At 43.6% G+C, this 19182-nt stretch overlaps 1 protein-coding gene across 1 annotated transcript in view; it reads right to left on the bottom strand.

Moving 5' to 3' along the window:
- GCNA (germ cell nuclear acidic peptidase) overlaps nt 1-19182 on the bottom strand; it is a 178066-nt gene that overhangs the window by 8561 nt on the left and 150323 nt on the right. The window contains exon 11 of the mRNA XM_053714019.1: nt 12183-12387. Within this exon, the coding sequence (XP_053569994.1) occupies nt 12183-12387 (205 nt within the window). The remainder of the gene's footprint in view (nt 1-12182; nt 12388-19182) is intronic.

Below are 19182 nucleotides of genomic sequence, written 5' to 3'. Positions count from 1 at the left end.
CAGACAGCAAGGCAGCTCACCAGGTTTAAGAGGTCCTCTCCCTCACATGGACCTGTGGAAAAAGAGATAAAGGCTGAGTAATTTTGCTCAGGCTTTCAGAGTTAGGGCAGGATCAGTATATGGGAGGCGCAGTGAGAATTATGTCCCACAAGTTCTCATTGCTCTAAAGCCACCACTGCTCTACTGAATAGACTGATATGGACTACGGCTACACCCTAGGACAAAGCAGCATAATCTTGCATTACTTAAAAAATAATAAAATCTTGCTTGAAGAATTTTTTCTAACACCTAACTTTACCACTTCCTTACTCTAACATAGGCAAAGAGAATGACTGGGGTGGGAGGGAAGGGAGGTGATATTGAACAGCTTTGCTGCGGTGCTCTTTGCCGCCTCCTGCTGGGCAGGAGTGATATTCCCATTAGTAATTAGATGATCCGTGGACTCATTGTGTCATTAGAAATAAATAGGGTATTAACTCGTAGGCCACTTGGACTGCATACGATCCATATCAAACGCCCAACCAAGACGATTTAACCAGAACCAGCCTGACATCCAGGATAGACGGGCTTCCTCTGGACCGAAAATCAACCTCTTGAGAAGAAGAAAAACGAGAGGTAACCAGTACCCAAACAGGACCAGCCTGTTAGTCAGGATACAACATATTTGTACAACCGCAAAAGAACAGAGATAACTCTACCCAACCAGGACCAGCCCGATATGAAGGATACAACATATCTGTTCAAGGGTCAAACAGAAAATTCTAAATTTCTAGCAGGGCCAGAAAACTGAGAATAATAAACAGCAACGCATATAAGCTCCGGCTTAAACATAGTCTCGAACTTATCGAGGGAACATCACCTCGACCACAGACAACCTTCTTGTTTTTGTTATTTATATATACAGTTGTGCTCATACGTTTACATACCCTGGCAGAATTTATGATTTCTTGACCATTTTTCAGAGAATATGAATGATAACACAAAAACTTTTCTTTCACTCATGGTTAGTGTTTGGCTGAAGCCATTTATTTTAAGTCAACTGTGTTTACTCTTTTTTTAAATCAGAAACTACCCAAATGACCCTGATCAAAAGTTTACATACCCTGGTGATTTTGGCCTGATAACATGCACACAAGTTGACACAAAGGGGTTTGAAAGGCTATTAAAGGTAACCATCCTCACCTGGGATCTGTTTGCTTGTAATTAGTGTGTGAATAAAAGGTCAATGAGTTTCTGGACTCCTGACAGACCCTTGCATCTTTCATCCACTGCTGCACTGACGTTTCTGGATTTTGAGTCATGGGGAAAGAAAAACAATTGTCAAAGGATCTGTGGGAAAAGGGTATTTGAACTGTATTAAACAGGAAAGGGATATAAAAAGATATCCAAGGAATTGAGAATGCAAATCAGCAGTGTTCAAAATCTAATCAAGAAGTGGAAAATGAGGCGTTCTGTTTGATAACATACTGCATTCATCTTGCCATCAATTCTGACCAAATTTCCTGTGCCTTTGTAGCTCACACATCCCCAAAACATCAGCGATCCACCTCCGTGTTTCACAGTAGGAATGGTGTACCTTTCATCATAGGCCTTGTTGACTCCTCTCCAAATGTAGCGTTTATGGTTGTGGCCAAAAAGCTCAATTTTAGTCTCATCTCTCCAAATGACTTTGTGCCAGAAGGTTTGAGGCTTGTCTCAATGCTGTTTGGCGTATTGTAAGCGGGATACTTTGTGGCATTTGCGTAGTAATGGCTTTCTTCTGGCGACTCGGCCATGCAGCCCATCTTTCTTCAAGTGCCTCCTTATTGTGCATCTTGAAACAGCCACAACACATGTCCTGTATTTCACCTGAAGTTATTTGTGGGTTTGTCTTTGCATCCCGAACAATTTTCCTGGCAGTTGGGGTTGAAATTTTAGTTGATCTACCTGACCGTGGTTTAGTTTCAACAGAACCCCTCATTTTCCACTTCTTTATTAGAGTTTGAACACTGCTGATTTGCATTCTCAATTCCTTGGTTATCTTTTTATATCCCTTTCCTGTTTTATACAGTTCAACTACCTTTTCCCGCAGATCCTTTGACAATTCTTTTACTTTCCCCATGACTCAGAATCCAGAATCGTCAGTGCAGCACTGGATGAAAGATGCAAGAGTCTGTCAGGAGTCCAGAAACTCATTGACCTTTTACACACACACTAATTACAAGAAAACAGATCACAGGTGAGGATGGTTACCTTTAATAGCCATTCAAACCCCTGTGTGTCAACTTGTGTGCATGTTATCAGGTCACAAATCACCAGGGTATGTAAGTTTTTGATCAGGGTCATTTGGGTAGTTTCTGTTGTCATGATTTAAAAAGAGTAAACACAGTTGATTGATAATAAATGGCTTCAGCCAAACACTAACCATGAGTGAAAGAAAAGTTTTTGTTTTATCATTTATATTCTCTGAAAAATTAGAAATTAGAAATTCTGCCAGGGTATGTAAACTTATGAGCACAACTGTATATTTTTTTTTTTTTTTTTTTTAAAGTATAGAATTTCCACCGGAAGATTCCATCAATTGCAACACGAAATTGCCAATACCAGAATCCGAGAACGAAAATTCTTCCTAAGAAGAGAGGCAATATATCTCACGCTCAAAATAAAGGAAAATAAAACTTATCCTAACCGGATTGGAAAGGAAATCAGTCAAGCGCACACAAGAGAAAGCCCAAGGGCCCAGAACGAAAATTCTTCCTAAGAAGAGAGGCAATATATCTCACGCTCAAAATAAAGGAAAATAAAACTTATCCTAACCGGATTGGAAAGGAAATCAGTCAAGCGCACACAAGAGAAAGCCCAAGGGAAAAGGAAACCGACAGATCCCACCCGTCATTCGACAATTCCTCAAGAGTTCCGAACTGGGAATCAGATACAAAAAAACAAAGAAAACCAATATAGAGACGATAAGGAATAGGATCACCATCCCTCCAGTCGTCTAAACAGGCTCGCTATCTGAATCGGCAGACAGATTCAGCTGATGGATCAGAACTAGGATCCTCCAGCATCGCTAGAACTTCTCTCAGAAGTACATGCAGACGAGCCATTGTAAATCTAAAAGCAAAATCCACCTCCGTCGAGGCAACCGGGGCCTTGGACCCTAAAGATAGCCCCTTTAAAGCCTCAGAGGACACCGCTTCCCCAGAAGACTGATCGGATACCACAGACCTCTTGCATGCCGGACCTTGGGCAGGAGTACACTGATTAAGCCTTCACTTGCACGTGGCAGGAAGATGCAAATGCGTGTGTGGGAACAGAAGATGTAAGGGAACATACCTCACGTGATGTCGAATCCTCAAAGGCCGATGGCTCATTTGTCTCTAACGTTCCCACCTGGGAAGAAGAGAACAATATCGCTGCATACGGAACATAATTGAGGGTGCTGGGTTACTCGGGCCTGCTCACAATAAACACAGGTATTAAAATCTGAATCAGAGGAAACCTCCTCTAACATATCACCATCCTCCATAACTCAACTAAGCAGATTATGGTCAATAAAAGAAAAACAACTGGAACCTTACACCCCCAATGGCTGAGGCACTCACCACCTCCTACGACCCAGACACAAAAAACAGATCCTCTCCGCAGTCGCACGGTCAGGAATACAGAAATGGGAAACAAAAAAATGTGACCGCACGTGGTGCAGCATGCAGGCGTCCCGCTAAGAAAAGTGCGCCAGCCTAAAAAACTGTACAGCTCGAATAACCTGTACGTTCCGTAAAAGACTATGAGCCTCAAACACCGATACACATAAGCAGTCAAAATCACATAAACATGATTGAAAGCCCCCACTGTTAAATAATACCCCTCCGGAGATATTAACCCTTGATTCCATAAAGATAAAGGAGTCCCACTGAGACCCTGTCTTCTCATTACGCTACAAGCATGTAAAAAATTGAAGCAATCTTACCGGAATCAATGCCATGGAACAGCAGCACGGTCCTTTAAAGTTGACTGATGATAGCAATGCTTCCGACATGGACTTGAGTGCAGAAAAGCAGGCAGCGAAACTTGTCAACGCCGATTGCTTATAGAGCTGTTAATATGAGTCGGGATGGCTTTGCAGAAAGACTCTCCCTGCATCTCTGGACTCTAACTTTCATCAATGCTTTCACTGAGAGGCTGACAAAACTACTTAAAACTCCAGTCCCATCCTGAAGAGTACTACCCATCCATAAGAGACTACTCTGTATCTTCCGACACTTCTCTGCCAACCTCCTGTGATGAGAGAGAGAATGACAGGGGGATGAGGGAGGTGGGGAAGGTATTTAAGCCTTTGGCTGGGGTGTCTTTGCCTCTTCTTGGTGGCCAGGTTCTATATTCCCAAAAGTAATGAATGCAGCTGTGGACTCCCCCTGTATTTAAGAAGGAAAAATGTTTTTTAAAAGTTTTAATTTTTTTTTTTTTTTTTTTAAATATCTTTTTATTGTTGTCAGGTAAAGCAATACACGTTTTCATACCATATTCACAAGTCAATCAGAAAATTTTCTTACATTAACAGAGTGGTACATAATAGATTCTAAGTATTGAAAGCATGGCATGTTTCTTGAGTACATACATTCTGATTTCTTCATAAGTAACATTTTTTGTTTCCCAATCTGTGTGCTTGCATTTCCCCAACTTAACCATTTTCCGTTATCTGTTCAAGTTTAAAACTAATTCTTAACCCTACTAACCTAACTTATTAACCAAACTAACCTAACTTGTATTTATCAGTTATGAGGCTCGACGGTGGCAAAAAAAAAAAAAAAAGGAGGGAGATGAAGTAGTAGAAGGAGGATGGGAGAAATCAGTGGGTTGTGAAGTAGCCTTCAGAAAAGGGAAGACAAGAAGAGGGGCAAGGGGGGGGGGGGAGATCTACATCCCACATTGAGCTATTGTCGCTTAGAATAGGTGTTCCCATTCCCCCCTCAACCCAGCTTCCATAAATATTGCTGAGTCTTTAAATGGTATCAAAATCTGTCTTTGGATCTCTAGTTCGAAAGTAAGTATAAGTCTGCGCCATTTACGTAGGAATAGACCTAGCCTATTCTGGACATCCATCCTAACATCCATCTGCTCTGTGAATATTTGTGTTCTAAGTAGGTTCCTAAAGCTTTGGATGGAAGGACTCTTTCTTACCGTCCAGTTTTTTAAAATGCACTTTCTGGCTAATAATATTACTAGACTCAGCACTGCATCTTGTTGCTTATGCTGTGTGTCCCATTGTAAGAATATGATGGCTTCCGGATTTAGTGGAAGGCGTATCTGCAAGGATTGATTAATCCAGTATTGTATTTTACCCCAATATTGCCTGACTGACGGGCATTCCCATATATAATGCAAGAGAGTAGGGGCTTCTCTCCTGCACTTAACACACTCATTAGAGCGTGTGGGGATCCATTTGGCTAGTGTTCTCGGTGTGAGATATGCCCTGTGTAGAAAGCGTATCTGGGATTCCCTGAACATGGCAGACAATGTGGCTGATTTTGTTCTTTCTAGGCCTCTTCGTACATCTTCCCAAGCTATGTCGCCGATTCCCTCTCGTGCCCATCCCTGTAGCAACGAGTCTCGCATATTCTGCGCTCGCTTTTGTAACAGTGTTTGATAGATTTCAGATAAGGAGAATTTTCCCATTTTGTACAATGTTTGCGTGATGCGGAAAGGGGAGCCCTCCCAGAATTCCGGCGTCTTCCGAGTCAGGGTTCCAATGTAGTGGCGTACCTGTAAAAAGGCAAAGAAGTGGGCCTGTGGTAGCCCAAACTCTCTCTGTAGGGTACCAAAGTTCTTGACCTCTTGAGATTGGGTCTAGCAACTGTTTGAGCGATCTCAGTCCCTTCTGTTCCCAGACTAAGAAGGGTTGGGTCTCCGAACCCGCTGGAAAGTCTGGATTTTTGAGAATGGGCAAGTAACTGGAGGCGTGGCACGATTTTTTCAGGAACTTGTGAGCCTGATGCCAAGCCTTTAGCGGTTCGCTGTACAGCGTACTGAGGCCCAAGGCCTTCACAGATCTCATGTTGGAGATATGTGGTAAATATGCTAAGGAGATGTCCCCCAGAACCGCTTGCTCCAGGGAGGGCCGACAAAAGTGGTGTGTGCCCACCTGCCAATCCACCACCAGACGTATTAGGGCCGCCCAGTTGTACAGTCTGAAGTCTGGCAAAGCCAGACCCCCATTAAGGAAACCCATACTCAATTTCTCTCTCGAAATTCGTGGTTTACCCCCTCTCCAGATGAACCGGGTCGCTGCCGAGTTTAACATCCGCTTTGGTTAAGAGTAGAGGTAGCATGAGAAGTGGGTAAAGAAGGCGGGGGAGTATCACCATTTTGAGGAGGTTGATCCTACCTGAGAGTGACAGAGGTAGCGATCTCCAGCTATTCATTTGTGCCTGCAGTTTTGCGCACAAGGGCGTCAGATTATTCGCATACAATTTATTGGGGTTAGCAGATATCTTGATGCCAAGATATGAGATATCATGTTTAGCCACCGAGAACGGGAAATCGTCATCAGTGCCGTTCTTTCTGAGCAGCCACAAAATCTCTGATTTCTGCATGTTGACCTTGTAACCTGAAAACAGGCCAAAGTCAGTGAGGGTCTCTAAAATCTGCGGGATATGTTTTTGGGGGTCTTGGACAAAAAGGAGCATATCATCCGCGTAAAGCGCTAGGTGTTGTGGATTCCCTGCTAAATCTAGGCCAGGAAAAGCTTGTCTAAGTTTGATAGCCAATGGTTCAAGGGCGATATTAAAGAGGGGTGATAATGGACATCCCTGTCGGGTCCCTCTATGTAAGTGGATGTTTGCTGAGAAAATATTATTGACTAGTATGTTAGCAAAGGGGGTTCGATACAAATTTTTTATGAAGGTCAGGAAGGGGCCAGAGAAATGGGCCTTAGCCATGGTGTGAAAAAGATGATCCCATTCCACTGGGTCAAAGGCCTTCTCTGCGTCGAGACAGCAGGAAGGCCTCCGCTCTCTCCCCCGCTGAGTCACCACCTCTCTCCGACCTGTAGTGTTGAACGACCTGTAGGACCCTACGGACATTAACCACAGATGATCTTGCATACATGAATCCCGTTTGATCCTTATGTATGATATCAGGCAATATAAATTTTAGCCTTTCTGACAGTAATTTGGTTAGTATCTTGTAGTCCGAGTTTAATAAGGAGATCGGTCGGTAAGACTCTGGTAGTGTGCTGTCCTTCCCTGGTTTAGGAATTAGAGTAATATATGCAGCGGAGAATTCCGGGACCGGAGCTCTCTCCCCCTCAAAGTAGGAAGTGTATACGTTAGCCAACGCCGAGGAGACCTGTGTCTTTAATAGTCGACAGAATTCTATCGGTAGCCCATCCGGGCCTGGGGCTTTACCCAGTGACATGGACATTATTGTCCTCTGGATCTCTTCTTCCCCTATATGTGCGTTCAACTTCTCCAGTTGGGATTCTGAGATCCGTGGGATGTTGATATCTTCCCAGAACTTATCTTTTAGCTCGGTTCCCGGGGGGGCCGTCGCTGGAGTATAGGGTGGAGTAATAAGACGCAAACGCTTCTGCTATGGATTCAGCATCTTTCACAAGCTTGCCCTGATTTTTCAGGGCTGCAACATGTTTGGAGGAGGTATTTACATTTACAAATGCCGCCATTAGCTTCCCCGATTTATCTCCGAATCTATAATATTTACCCCTGGTACGGAGGAGAGCCTGCGAGGCCTGACTGGTCAGTAAGGCATCATATTCCTTCTTTGTGTCACTGTAGTTGCGATAGTTAAGGCTAGAGGGCGTAGCGCAATAGGTGCGATAAGTCTCTGCTAAGCGGTCCCTCAGTCCGCAAACTCTCTCTGTGCATTGTTTTTTCCTGCGTGCCAAGTAGGCAACTACGTTGCCCGACAGGACCACCTTGGCTGTTGCCCAGAATAGCTCCGGTGAATCTATATGCTGAGCATTATTCATCCGGTAGTCATCCCAGCAGTGCGTCAGATAGCTCTGAAATTCCTGGGAATACATTAGATATTTCGGGAATCGTAAGGTCCGTCTGTTGCATACCAACGGGTTTTTGTCTACAAAAAGCGCTATGGGTGCGTGGTCTGAGACTGCCACTTCCCCAATTTTAGCATCAATGACATGCGTAATAAGAGAGTTGGAGACCAGAAACATATCAATACGGGACAGGGAGGGTGAGGCACGTGATGCACAAGTATAATCTTTCCCATCTGGGTTTAATTGCCTCCATATGTCTACCACATCCAGGGAATTTCCCAGCAACGTAAATATATCTTTTTCAAATTTTTCTGAGACTCTGAGTGCCTTTTTAGCCTTTCCGCTATGTGTCCCTCTCAGCCTATCACAATAGGGGTTAGGTGTGAGGTTAAAATCCCCTCCCAGTATGACGTGTGTGTCTAAATAGGGAGAGATAACTGCCACAATGTTGTTCCAGAAACTTCTATCTTTCAGGTTAGGGGCGTAAATGTTGCATAGTGTATAGATTTTCTCTGCCACACATATTTGCACTATTATGTATCTACCCTCCAGGTCTTTAAGTACCTGTCTGACCTCGTATTCCAGCTTCTTACCTAGAAGTATTGCCACCCCTCTACTAGCAGAGCTATATGAGGCGTATTCAACTCTCCCCACCCAGTCAGATCTCATTTTCTCATGTTCTATGTCTAGAAGATGCGTCTCTTGAAGAAACGCAATCTCTGCTTTCTTTTTTCTTAGTTGTGTGAGAATTGTTTTCCTTTTTATCGGGGAGTGAAAACCCCCAATATTCCAGGAGTAAAGATTAAATCTTAGTTTCTAACTGGATCCTGAAAGCCTGTCTTGGTGTCTGATATATAGGTGTGTGCACAGTTAACTGAGTCCGAGAGCCTATTTTGGCCTCTAGTGTATAAGCGTGTGTATAAAATTTTTCCAGGCGTAGAAACCCAAGAGGGTGGGGGAAGGGGAGAAGGAGGTGATAGAGAGGGGAAGGAAGAGGAGAAGAGAAGAAAAACAAAAAAAAAAAAAAAAACCTTACACTGCGGTAGACAGACTCCCGGTTCAGTCCTCCACCACAGTGAGCCACCGCCAAGCCCTCACCAGCATTCTGAGTTAAAAACAAATCTGAAATGGTAAAAGAAAAAATAAGATATGTTATTTTAGCATACTTTGTAGCCCCTTTGATATATGCGTAATGAAGCATGGAAGAATGAACAATAGTGACTTTCAAACAGATTGTTATAGAATTCACTTGCACAGCCATGACCAAATTAATTACAGTCCGTGAGTAATACAAATGAATACATGCAGTAAAAGACCATAGAGGGTTTACAACCTGCCTCTGTTCACACAAATATAATCCATACCCTCCACCCATGTGTTCCAAGTAACACACACACTTTGCAACCTCTCTGAAACATGGGTAGTGCAGCAAGGAAAGAAGAACAATAATGACTTTCAGACAGATTGTTATGAAATTCACTTGCAGAGCCATGGCCATATAGTTTACGATCTGTGAGTAGTACAAATGCATACATGTATTAAAAGACAGTAAAGGGTTTACAACCTGCTTCTGCTCACACATAAAGAATCCATATCTTCTACTTAAGTGTTCCAAGTAACTTAAACCATAAAAGTAACTTAAGACAAAATTTAAATAAACAAAGCTCAAACTTAATTCCAAAGAACTGTATCTACGTGTATCCGCAGACCCATTTACATTTATATCTGTAGCCATTAGGGCTTCCTATTTAGATTGAAATCCTAAAGTGGAACCTTGGCTAGGGGGAATAGTACCTGTTTGGCTATTGGCCTCAACCCTCTTCCCCTCTTGGGTGGTTCTGGCGTGGACTGCGTGGCGGGGCCCCCCCACTCTCTAAGAAGTGTTGTGCTGCGGTAGGTGTGTCAAAGAATTTTGGACCTCTGGGGGTTATGATTTTAAGCTTGGCTGGGTAAAGTAAGAAAGCTTGTCTACCCTCTCTGTGAAGCCTTGAACAAATTGGTGAAAATTCCCTGCGGCGTTTCATAAGATCAACTGAGAAATCCTGAAATAAGAGCAAGCGTGAATTTTCATACATTACGCTATCCATTTTTCTATAAGCTCTTAGAAGTGCCGTTTTAGTCTGAAAATGTAGGAACTTGATCATTATCGGCCGGGGTTGGGGCATATCATCTAGGCCAGGTCTCTCCGGGCCCACTCTATGGGCTCGCTCTACCCCTCCCTCCAAATCCTGTGTGGGAATTTTTAACAGTGAAGGAAGTGTGTTTTCAACAAAGTGGATAATGTCTGCTGGCTTAATTGTTTCAGGGAGACCTAAGAGACGCACGTTATTGCGTCTCGACCTATTTTCTAGGTCGTCTACTTTTAATTGTAGGGTCATAGCTTGTCTTTCTAGGTTTTCAATTTTATTAGAGTTTGATACATTAGAGTCCTCTAAATCAGAGATTCTATTCTCCGCTTCCGCTACACGTGTGGAAAACTGTTCGACGTCGTCTGTGAGGGTATCAACCCCTCTTTGTAAATTATCAATTTTGGGCATAAAGAGGAGAGATATCTGTTTAACAATAGGATGGGTGTCAACCAGAATATTATCTGGGCAGGCTTCCGCGCTGATTCCCTGATTAGAGGGTTCAGCTCCAGATTTGTTTCTGCCTGAGCTAGCTTTGCTGCGGCTTGCCATGGGAGTATTGGTTAAACATCTCTCCATATACCTCTTAAGATATCAATACTGGTTAGCTATGCAAATAGTACTCTAATGGTATATCCCTAAACCTCTTTCAACCTGTATGTGACACAATGCTTATGAAATGTTCAAAATGATGGTGACAGTATCCTATTAAGGGTGCAAAAAAAAAAAAAAAAAAAAGAAAAACATGGGTTATAGCATGCATTCAAGACAAATCTGATCTGATTATACAGTTCTCCCCTTTCCAGGGAGGCAGAACACCAGTATAGATCCTTCAGCACAAAGTTCTGCAAGTGTCCCCTCTAAGGTATAGGAGCCAAGTGTTTTCCTTAACACTGACTTACGATGTCAGAGTAGCCTGTAGTCACAGTTCTATTATAAAGAGAGTGAGGTGTAGTTCAGTCTTGTTATGTGACACTATTAAAAGTTAGGCAGCAATATTTCTGTCAGCAGGGAACTTTGCAGGGTTCAAATGTTATTTTTTTTTTCCTTGTAATGTCCCCTTTGGCGGGTTTCACTAGCAGCACTGCTACTTTCCCAAACAGGGTCTTTACTCCCCTGTACTGCGGTGGGCCAATCGTCTGCTATTATAAATATAGTATATATTGGGCTGCGGCAGGGTGCACAGTAAAACCGCAGGTCACGTTTCCTTAGATTCGTTATTGGGGCTTTGATGTGTGCTTGTGGCTCAATGAGCGAAAGTGCCTTCTAGTGTTGTCAGGGGTTAAATAGGCAGTGATTGTACCCAATACTTTACCCTCTCCGCTCTCCAGACTTTGTGCCGGGCCTCAGGGATGGAAACTCCGTTTTCAAGATGGCGCCGGATTTCGCGCCAATCTATTCTCCCGTGAGGGTCTCCTCTCCAGCAGGTATGACCCGGACAAGGCCGCAGGTAATGTGCCCAGTGTTCCGTAGATCTGCCTTGGAATCGGACAGTTGATGAGTCCGAGGTAGATCGGGTGGTAGTTCTTGCAGCTGTAGGGCGGGAGAGGAGTGTTGCGGTCCCCTTAGGGTTGCAGTGGCGCCTTCTTGTCGGCTGGTATCCCCTCCTTGAGGTCAGTTACAACCTGCACGGCCCCTCCAGTCGATGGTGTCGCTCGGGTCAGCCGTTCCGTCGTGCGCCTTTGCAGCGCTTCTTGTGTGTTGACGACTTCGGTGGGGGAGCGATGTACGGCTCCAGTAATAAATATGGAGGTAGTCTCAGTTTTCCCCTCCACTCCGGACAGCAAACTCTGCCTAGGAATTATTAGTGGGCTAAGGGCATACAGCAGTGCGAAAACAGCAGTCCAAAGTAGGTTTTAAATAGCTTTTTTTTGCTGGTTTGTGCGGAGCTCTTCTCGCTTGCTGCTGCTCCCTAGGCCCGCCCACCGGAAGTCAAAAGTTTTAATTTTGACGATTTTAAACATTTTTGAAAGTTGATATGGTTAGTTACTGACAAATAATTTTTCATAATGATGTCTGTTTCAATAAAGAGGTGTAGAAAGAAAAATAAATACATTACTCACGTGTTTTTGCAGCGAGAGCACTCGTATGTATACTTATAATTAATCTCATAGGTGTGGCATCGAGTAACCATTGGCAGTTCAGGATGAGAGAGAGTGGATTTTCTAGCATAAAGTTTCCAGTATTGACCATGCCCATCTCTAACGCCATTAATTAACCAGGTGGCAGCATGACATATTTCATGGATTAATGTGTCCCGAAGTCTATCTGAAAAGAATGATAATCAGATGGACAAGGTTACAAAAGCATAGATTGTTTTAGGCAACCGCCAAAGTTGTTACATCCAAAGGACTGCCATCAGTCAGCTCACTCTAGCACTATGCCCTTCAGAGAATAAATGTCTAAGGGAATATTGATCCCAACTATAAAAAAACATTCATATAGGAATTATTTGATCTGCGAGTAAGAACTTAGGATACCACTGCTGTAGATTCTGTTGTCTTCTTCTCTACTCTATTTTTTTCAAATGTGCATTATTCTGGACCGCAATGAAAAATGCTATATTTGGATAACTATATGTCATGTGTGGTATGTTGCATCTCACAACTCTGCATCTTTATTTTCTGAAATGTGGGTTTTTTTTGTTTTCTTTTTCCTAACAATCTACCTTGTTTTTGCTGTATCAAAAGGATATTTAAATGACTTGCACTGGAAATACTAGAGTGTGTGTGTGTGTGTGTATATATATTGGTGACCTAGTCTGAATTCTCCAGAAGTAAAGATCGAGTGAAAGTATTTAGCTTAAGCATTTTCATTTCTTGCCATTAAAATGGACTTTAAAAATGATGGTAAATCCTAAAATTTCAAAAATGCTTGGATTTACCATCACTAAAAATAAATAGGATTTCCATTCATCACTTTATAAAAATGTGTTATTCTTTTCACATTTGCTGCAGTTATTTATAGAAATAAATGCAGCAAATATGAAAAGATGAGCTGTGTGATTTATATCTATCAATAAATATATGTATTTTAAATTTTTTGTATGAAGAAAGATTACAGCATGAGATGAGAGGTGTGCTGACCAATTATGAGACTATATATAGCTTAATTCTCTTGGTATCTTTTGTTGAAGGGCAGCAGTGCACTTCTGGGAGCTAGCTGAATGCATATGGTGAGCTTATGACAAAGAGGAACATGTTACATTTATATAAGTTGCATATATATATATATATATATATATATATATATAGCGCTTCATTCTCTTGGTATCCTTTGTTTTGGTTTTTGTGTTTTTAAAAGCAAGATTATATATATATATATATATATATATAAATAAATATAAAATATATATATATATATATATATATATATATATAATAATAATAATAATAATAATAATAATAATATAAATTATGCTTACCTGATAATTTTTATTTCCATTGTGGGGAGGAGAGTCCACGGCTTCATTCATTACTTGTGGAAAATAAGAACCTGGCCACCAGGAGGAGGCAAAGACACCCCAGCCAAAGGCTTAAATACCTCCCCCACTTCTCTCATCCCCCAGTCATTCTGCTGAGGGAACAAGGAACAGTACGAGAAATAGGGTATAAATGGTGCCAGAAGAACAAAAAAACTAAAATTTAGGTCCGTCCACCGGAGCAACGGGCGGTGGAAATAAAATTATCAGGTAAGCATAATTTATATTTTACATCTAAAGGAGGAGAGTCCACGGTTTTATTCATTACTTGTGGGAACAAATACCCAAGCTCTAGAGGACACTGAATGAAAATGGGAGGACAAGAGACGGACCCTAATCTGAGGGCACCACAGCCTGTCCCGCTGTCTCGTAGGCTAAGCGAATCATGCTCCTCAACCAAAAAGACAAAGAAGTTGCAGAGGTTTTCTGCCCCCTGCGCTTCCCTGAGTACACCACAAAAAGAGATGTAGTCTGTCTGAAATCCTTCGTAGCCTGAAGATAGAACTTCAAAGCTCGAACCAAATCCAAATTATGAAATAACCTCTCTTTAGGAGAAGAGGGGTTAGGACACAAGAAGGAACAACTATTTCCTGACTGATGTTACAGTTACACACAACCTTGGGAAGGAATCCCAAACCAGTGTGAAGAACAGCCTTATCAGTGTGAAAAACCAGTTAAGAAGGCACATATTGCAAGGCTGCCAACTCAGATACTCTGCGTGCCGATGCAATAGCTAACAGAAAAAGAACCTTCCAAGAAAGAATCTTAATGTCAACAGAGTGCATAAGTTCAAACGGAACCCTCTGCAACACCTTCAGAACCAAGTTCAAACTCTAGGGCGGAGCGAATTGTCTAAAAACAGGCCTGATTCTAGACAAAGCCTGAACAAAAGACTGTATATCAGCTCAGCGAGCCTCTTGGTTAACAGAACAGACAATGCCGAAATCTGTCCCTTCAAGGAACTGGCGGAAAGCCCCTTCTCCAGTCCATCCTGGAGAAAGGACAAAATCCTGGATACCTTAACCTTGTGCCAAGGATATCCATGCTTCTAACATCAGGACAAGCAAGTCCTCCACACCTTATGATAGATGAGACGAGTGACTGGTTTCCTGGCCTGAACGAGAGTATCAATCACTCTCTCAGAGAACCCTCTCTTGGCCAAGACTAAGCGTTCAATCTCCACGCAGTCGGCCTCAGAGAATCTAGGTTTTGATGATGAAAAGGACCCTGTACCAGCAGATCCCTGTGACAGGGTAACCTCCATGGAGAAGTCTATGACATCACTACCAGATCCACAAACCACGTCCTCCGCAGCCACGAAGGAGCAATCAGAATAGCCTAAGCTTGCTCTTGCTTTATGCGGGCCACTACACAAGGTAGAAGTGGCAAAGGTGGAAAAATGTAAACTGGGTTGAACCCCCAAGGTACTGCCAAGGCATCTATCAGCTCTGCCTGGGGATCCCTGGACTGCAACCCGTATCTGGGTAGCTTGCAATTGAGTATGGACACCATGAGATCTATCTCCGGAGTCCCCCTTTGTAACAAATCTCCACAAACACCTCGGGTGGAGAGACCATTCCCCTGGATGGAAGGATTGCCTGCTGAGAAAATCCGCTAACTAGTTGTCCACACCCGGAATGTGGATTGCTGAGAGCGAGCAGTTGTTGCCCATTCCAATATCTGACACACCTCCCTCATCGCTAGGGAGCTTCTCGTCCCCCCGATGGTTGACGTAAGCCACCGAGGTAATGTGGTCTGTCTGGAATATGATTAAGCTGAAAGACCCCAGAAGAGGCCATGCCTTCAGAGCATTGTAGATTGCTCGAAGTTCCAGAAAATTGATTGGGAGGAGAGACTCCTCTCGAGACCATCTTCCCTGTGCCATCCTGGCACCTCAAACCGCTCCCCATCCTGCCAGACTCGCGTCCGTGGTCACAATCTCCCAGGACGGTCTCAGGAAGGATGTCCCTTGGGACAGATGTTTTCCGGGTGGATACACCAAGAGAGGGATTCCCTCGACCGATCGTCCAAAGAAATCTGTTGGGATAGATCTGCATGATCGCTGTTCCACTGTCTCAACATGCACAAGTGAAGAGGTCTGAGATGGAACCTGGCGAATGGAATGACATTGATGCTGGATACCATGAGAACGATCACCTCCATACTCTGAGCCACAGAGGGACTGGAGTAGGACAGAAGGGCAAGACAGGCAGACGCAATCTTCCTGCGTCGCTGATCTGTGAGAAATATTCTCATGGATATAGAATCTATTATCGTCCCCAGGAACTCCACCCTGTTGCTGGGAATCAGGGAGCTCTTTCCTGAGTTTATCTTCCAACTGTGAGATTGGAGCAAAAGCAGAAGAGCCCTCGAGTGGTCCTCTGCGAGACTGAACGACGGCGCCTGGACTAGGATATCGTTCAGATAGGGCACCACAGCAATGCCTCTGGACTTGGCTACTGCAAGCAGTGCCCCCAGAACCTTTGTGAAGACTCTCGGGCCATCACCAGACCAAAGGGAAAGGCCACAAATTAGAAATGTTGGTCCAGAAACGCAAATCTCAGGAACCTGAAATGATCCCTGTAGATTGGCACATGAAGGTAGCCATCCTTCAAGTCTATTGTCATCATGAACTGACCCTCTTGAACTAGGGGCAGAATAGATTGTTTCCATTTTTGTACGATGGGACAGCCAGAAACTTTTTAAAACATTTTAGGTCCAGAATCGGGCGGAACGTGCCCTCCTTTGGGACCACGAAAAGGTTTGAATAGTAGCCTAGACCCCTTTCTGCTGGGAGTACTGGTACAATAACTTCGAGAGAAGAAAGATCCCTCACACAGTCTAGAAAGGCTTCTTTTTTTCTGGTCTGGAAGACAGATTTGACAGGAGGAATCTGAGCCTGGGCAGATGAGTTCTGAATCCTATCCTGTATGCTTGGACGACAACCTCCAGAACCCAAGGGTCCTGAACGTCCTGCAACCATGCCTCTGAAAAGAGATAATCTGCCCCCTACTTGGTCCGAAGACCGGTCGGGGCCGCCCCTTCATGCCGACTGTCTCGGCAGGCTTCTTGTTCTGCTTGGAATTGTTCCAAGACTGAGCTGGCTTCCAAGTACCCTTGGACTGATCCTCTTTCGTGGCAGGCTGCTGGCGTTGGGCCTTGTCCGCACGAAAGGGACGAAAAGTAGATTCCTTAGGTTTAACCTTCTAATCCTGCGGTAGGAAAGCACTCTTGCCTCCCGTCACCGTGAATATGATCGAGTCCAATCCTGGACCGAACAAGATCTTTCCCTGAAAGAGAAGGGATAACAATCTGGACTTAGAAGTCATGTCCACAGAGCCCTGCAGGCTAGAACAGAAAACCCTGAAGCCTTAGCATCCAGGCGAATAATTTGCATATTGGCATCACAAATAAAAGAATTAGCGACCCTCAAGGCCTGAAAGAAGAAGAAAGAAAGAAGAAATCTTAAAAGGAACCGGGAAGTTCTGAGGTACCACCCTGTCCTCATATACTTTATCAAGCTTAGGAATCGAAGGCTCCTCCGGTAGTTTCGGTTCCGGAACCTCGAGAGTAGCAAGCACCTACCGCAGCAAAAAGCGCAAATTCTCCATCATAAACCTAAAGTCAGGCTCCTCTGCAGACGGAGTTTTAGATGACATGGATTCCGACCCAGAAGGAACGTCCTCAGAAGAGTCGAAGGCGTCCTCGTCAGCGGATAACCTTTCCGAGATATCCTTAGGAGTATATGACTCCTGGGCCGGATCGCCACATTTTACCCTACGTTTGCGCTTAGCAGAACGTGGTAAGGCACTAATCACCTTTGAGACCGCCGTTTGCAGTTGATCCGCAAAATCTGATGGCCAACGGATTTCCCCCGAAGGAGAGATAGACATGCCTTGGGGCGCTGCATGTGTACTCCGAGATGACTGTAGGGGACACACCTAGCGGGACGGGGACCCCTCAGAGGTGGACGGCTCAGTAGTACTAGACATTCTCTTCTTTCAAGAAGCCGAGACCTTATCAAGGCAAGGGGAACATAGTTGAGAAGGCGGATCTACCGGAACCTCCTCACAATAAACACAGGTACTAGACTTAGTTAAAGAGGGAGTACCCATAGCTTCAGGCTTTGATACGGACTAGTATAAAATGTAAACAAAGGCACCTTTACAACCTCCAATGGCCAGGGCACTCACCACCTCCTAGGACCCGGACCTCAGAAATCTTTACGTCTCCTGCACCGTCAGCCCAGCAGGAAGTAGAGTAGGCCACACCCGGTCAGCAGGAATGCCTCGCTTGGACCGCCCCTGCACTAGGGAGGAAAACTAAAGTTCACCCATTGCCAGAGCCTCATCTCACACACATCGCAGCAATGACACAAACAATATTATGTTTACCCCCTGTTCAATAATCCCCTTACTAGGGACGTTAACCCTTGATTCTATAAAGATAAAAGTCATCACACTGTGACCCTGTCTTCTGCGTTGTCATTATGTGTATAACAATGAAACGATCTTACCAGAATCTATACCGTGGAACAGGAACACAGCCTCTCAAGTGTGACAGTGTAGTAGCATTGCTCCTGACATGGACTTAAGTGTAGGAAGCAGGCAGCGAAACTCATCAATGCTGATTGCTTATGGAGCTGTTAATATATGAGTCGGATGGTTTCGCAGGAAGACTCTCCCTGCATATCCGGACTCTAACTTTCACCCAAGCTCTCACTGAGAGACCGAAAGGACTAGTTAAAACTCCAGTCCAATTTCGAAGAGTACTACCCTCCATAAGAGACTACTCCGAATCTTCCGACACTTCTCTGCCAACCTCCTGTGACGAAAGGCAAAGAATGACTGGGGGATGAGGGAAGTGGGGGAGGTATTAAAGCCTTTGGCTGGGGTGTCTTTGCCTCCTCCTGGTGGCCAGGTTCTTATTTCCCACAAGTAATGAATGAAGCCGTGGACTCTCCTCCCCTTTAGATGGAAATATATTATATACATACACACACATACGTATAGATAAATTATATAGTAGCACTATTGCTTACATACATTTTTAACCATCCTGTACAACGTTAAAGTATAAATAATACATGTCGATATATAATCAATTTTAATGTGCAATAATTTTTTTTAATTATTGTGTGCTTGGTGCATTATTATTGTTTATTTAATAATATACTTTAATATATACTTATATATTAATTTCTGTAGGTAATTATGATGCCTGTGTTTCAGAAGCTAAACACTGCTAAAGGGAGGTGGATCAGATTACTCCAGACAAATAAGAAGAAGAAGAAGAAAAAGAAGAAATCTTAACAGGAACCGGGAAGGTCTGAGGTACCACCCTGTCCTCATATACTTTATCAAGCTTCGGAATCGAAGGCTCCTCCGGTAGTTTCGGTTCCGGAACCTCGAGGGTAGCAAGCACCTACCGCAGCAAAAAGCGCAAATTCTCCATCATAAACCTAAAGTCAGGCTCCTCTGCAGACGGAGCTTTTAGATGGAAATATATTATATACATACACACACATACGTATAGATACATTATATAGTAGTACTATTGCTTACATACATTTTTAACCATCC

This window comes from Bombina bombina, chromosome 1 (genome assembly GCF_027579735.1).
Source record: "Bombina bombina isolate aBomBom1 chromosome 1, aBomBom1.pri, whole genome shotgun sequence".
NCBI classification, from domain to species: domain Eukaryota; kingdom Metazoa; phylum Chordata; class Amphibia; order Anura; family Bombinatoridae; genus Bombina; species Bombina bombina.
The sequence above is the reverse complement of the archived record's forward strand: the minus strand, read 5'-3'. Positions and strand labels throughout refer to the sequence as shown.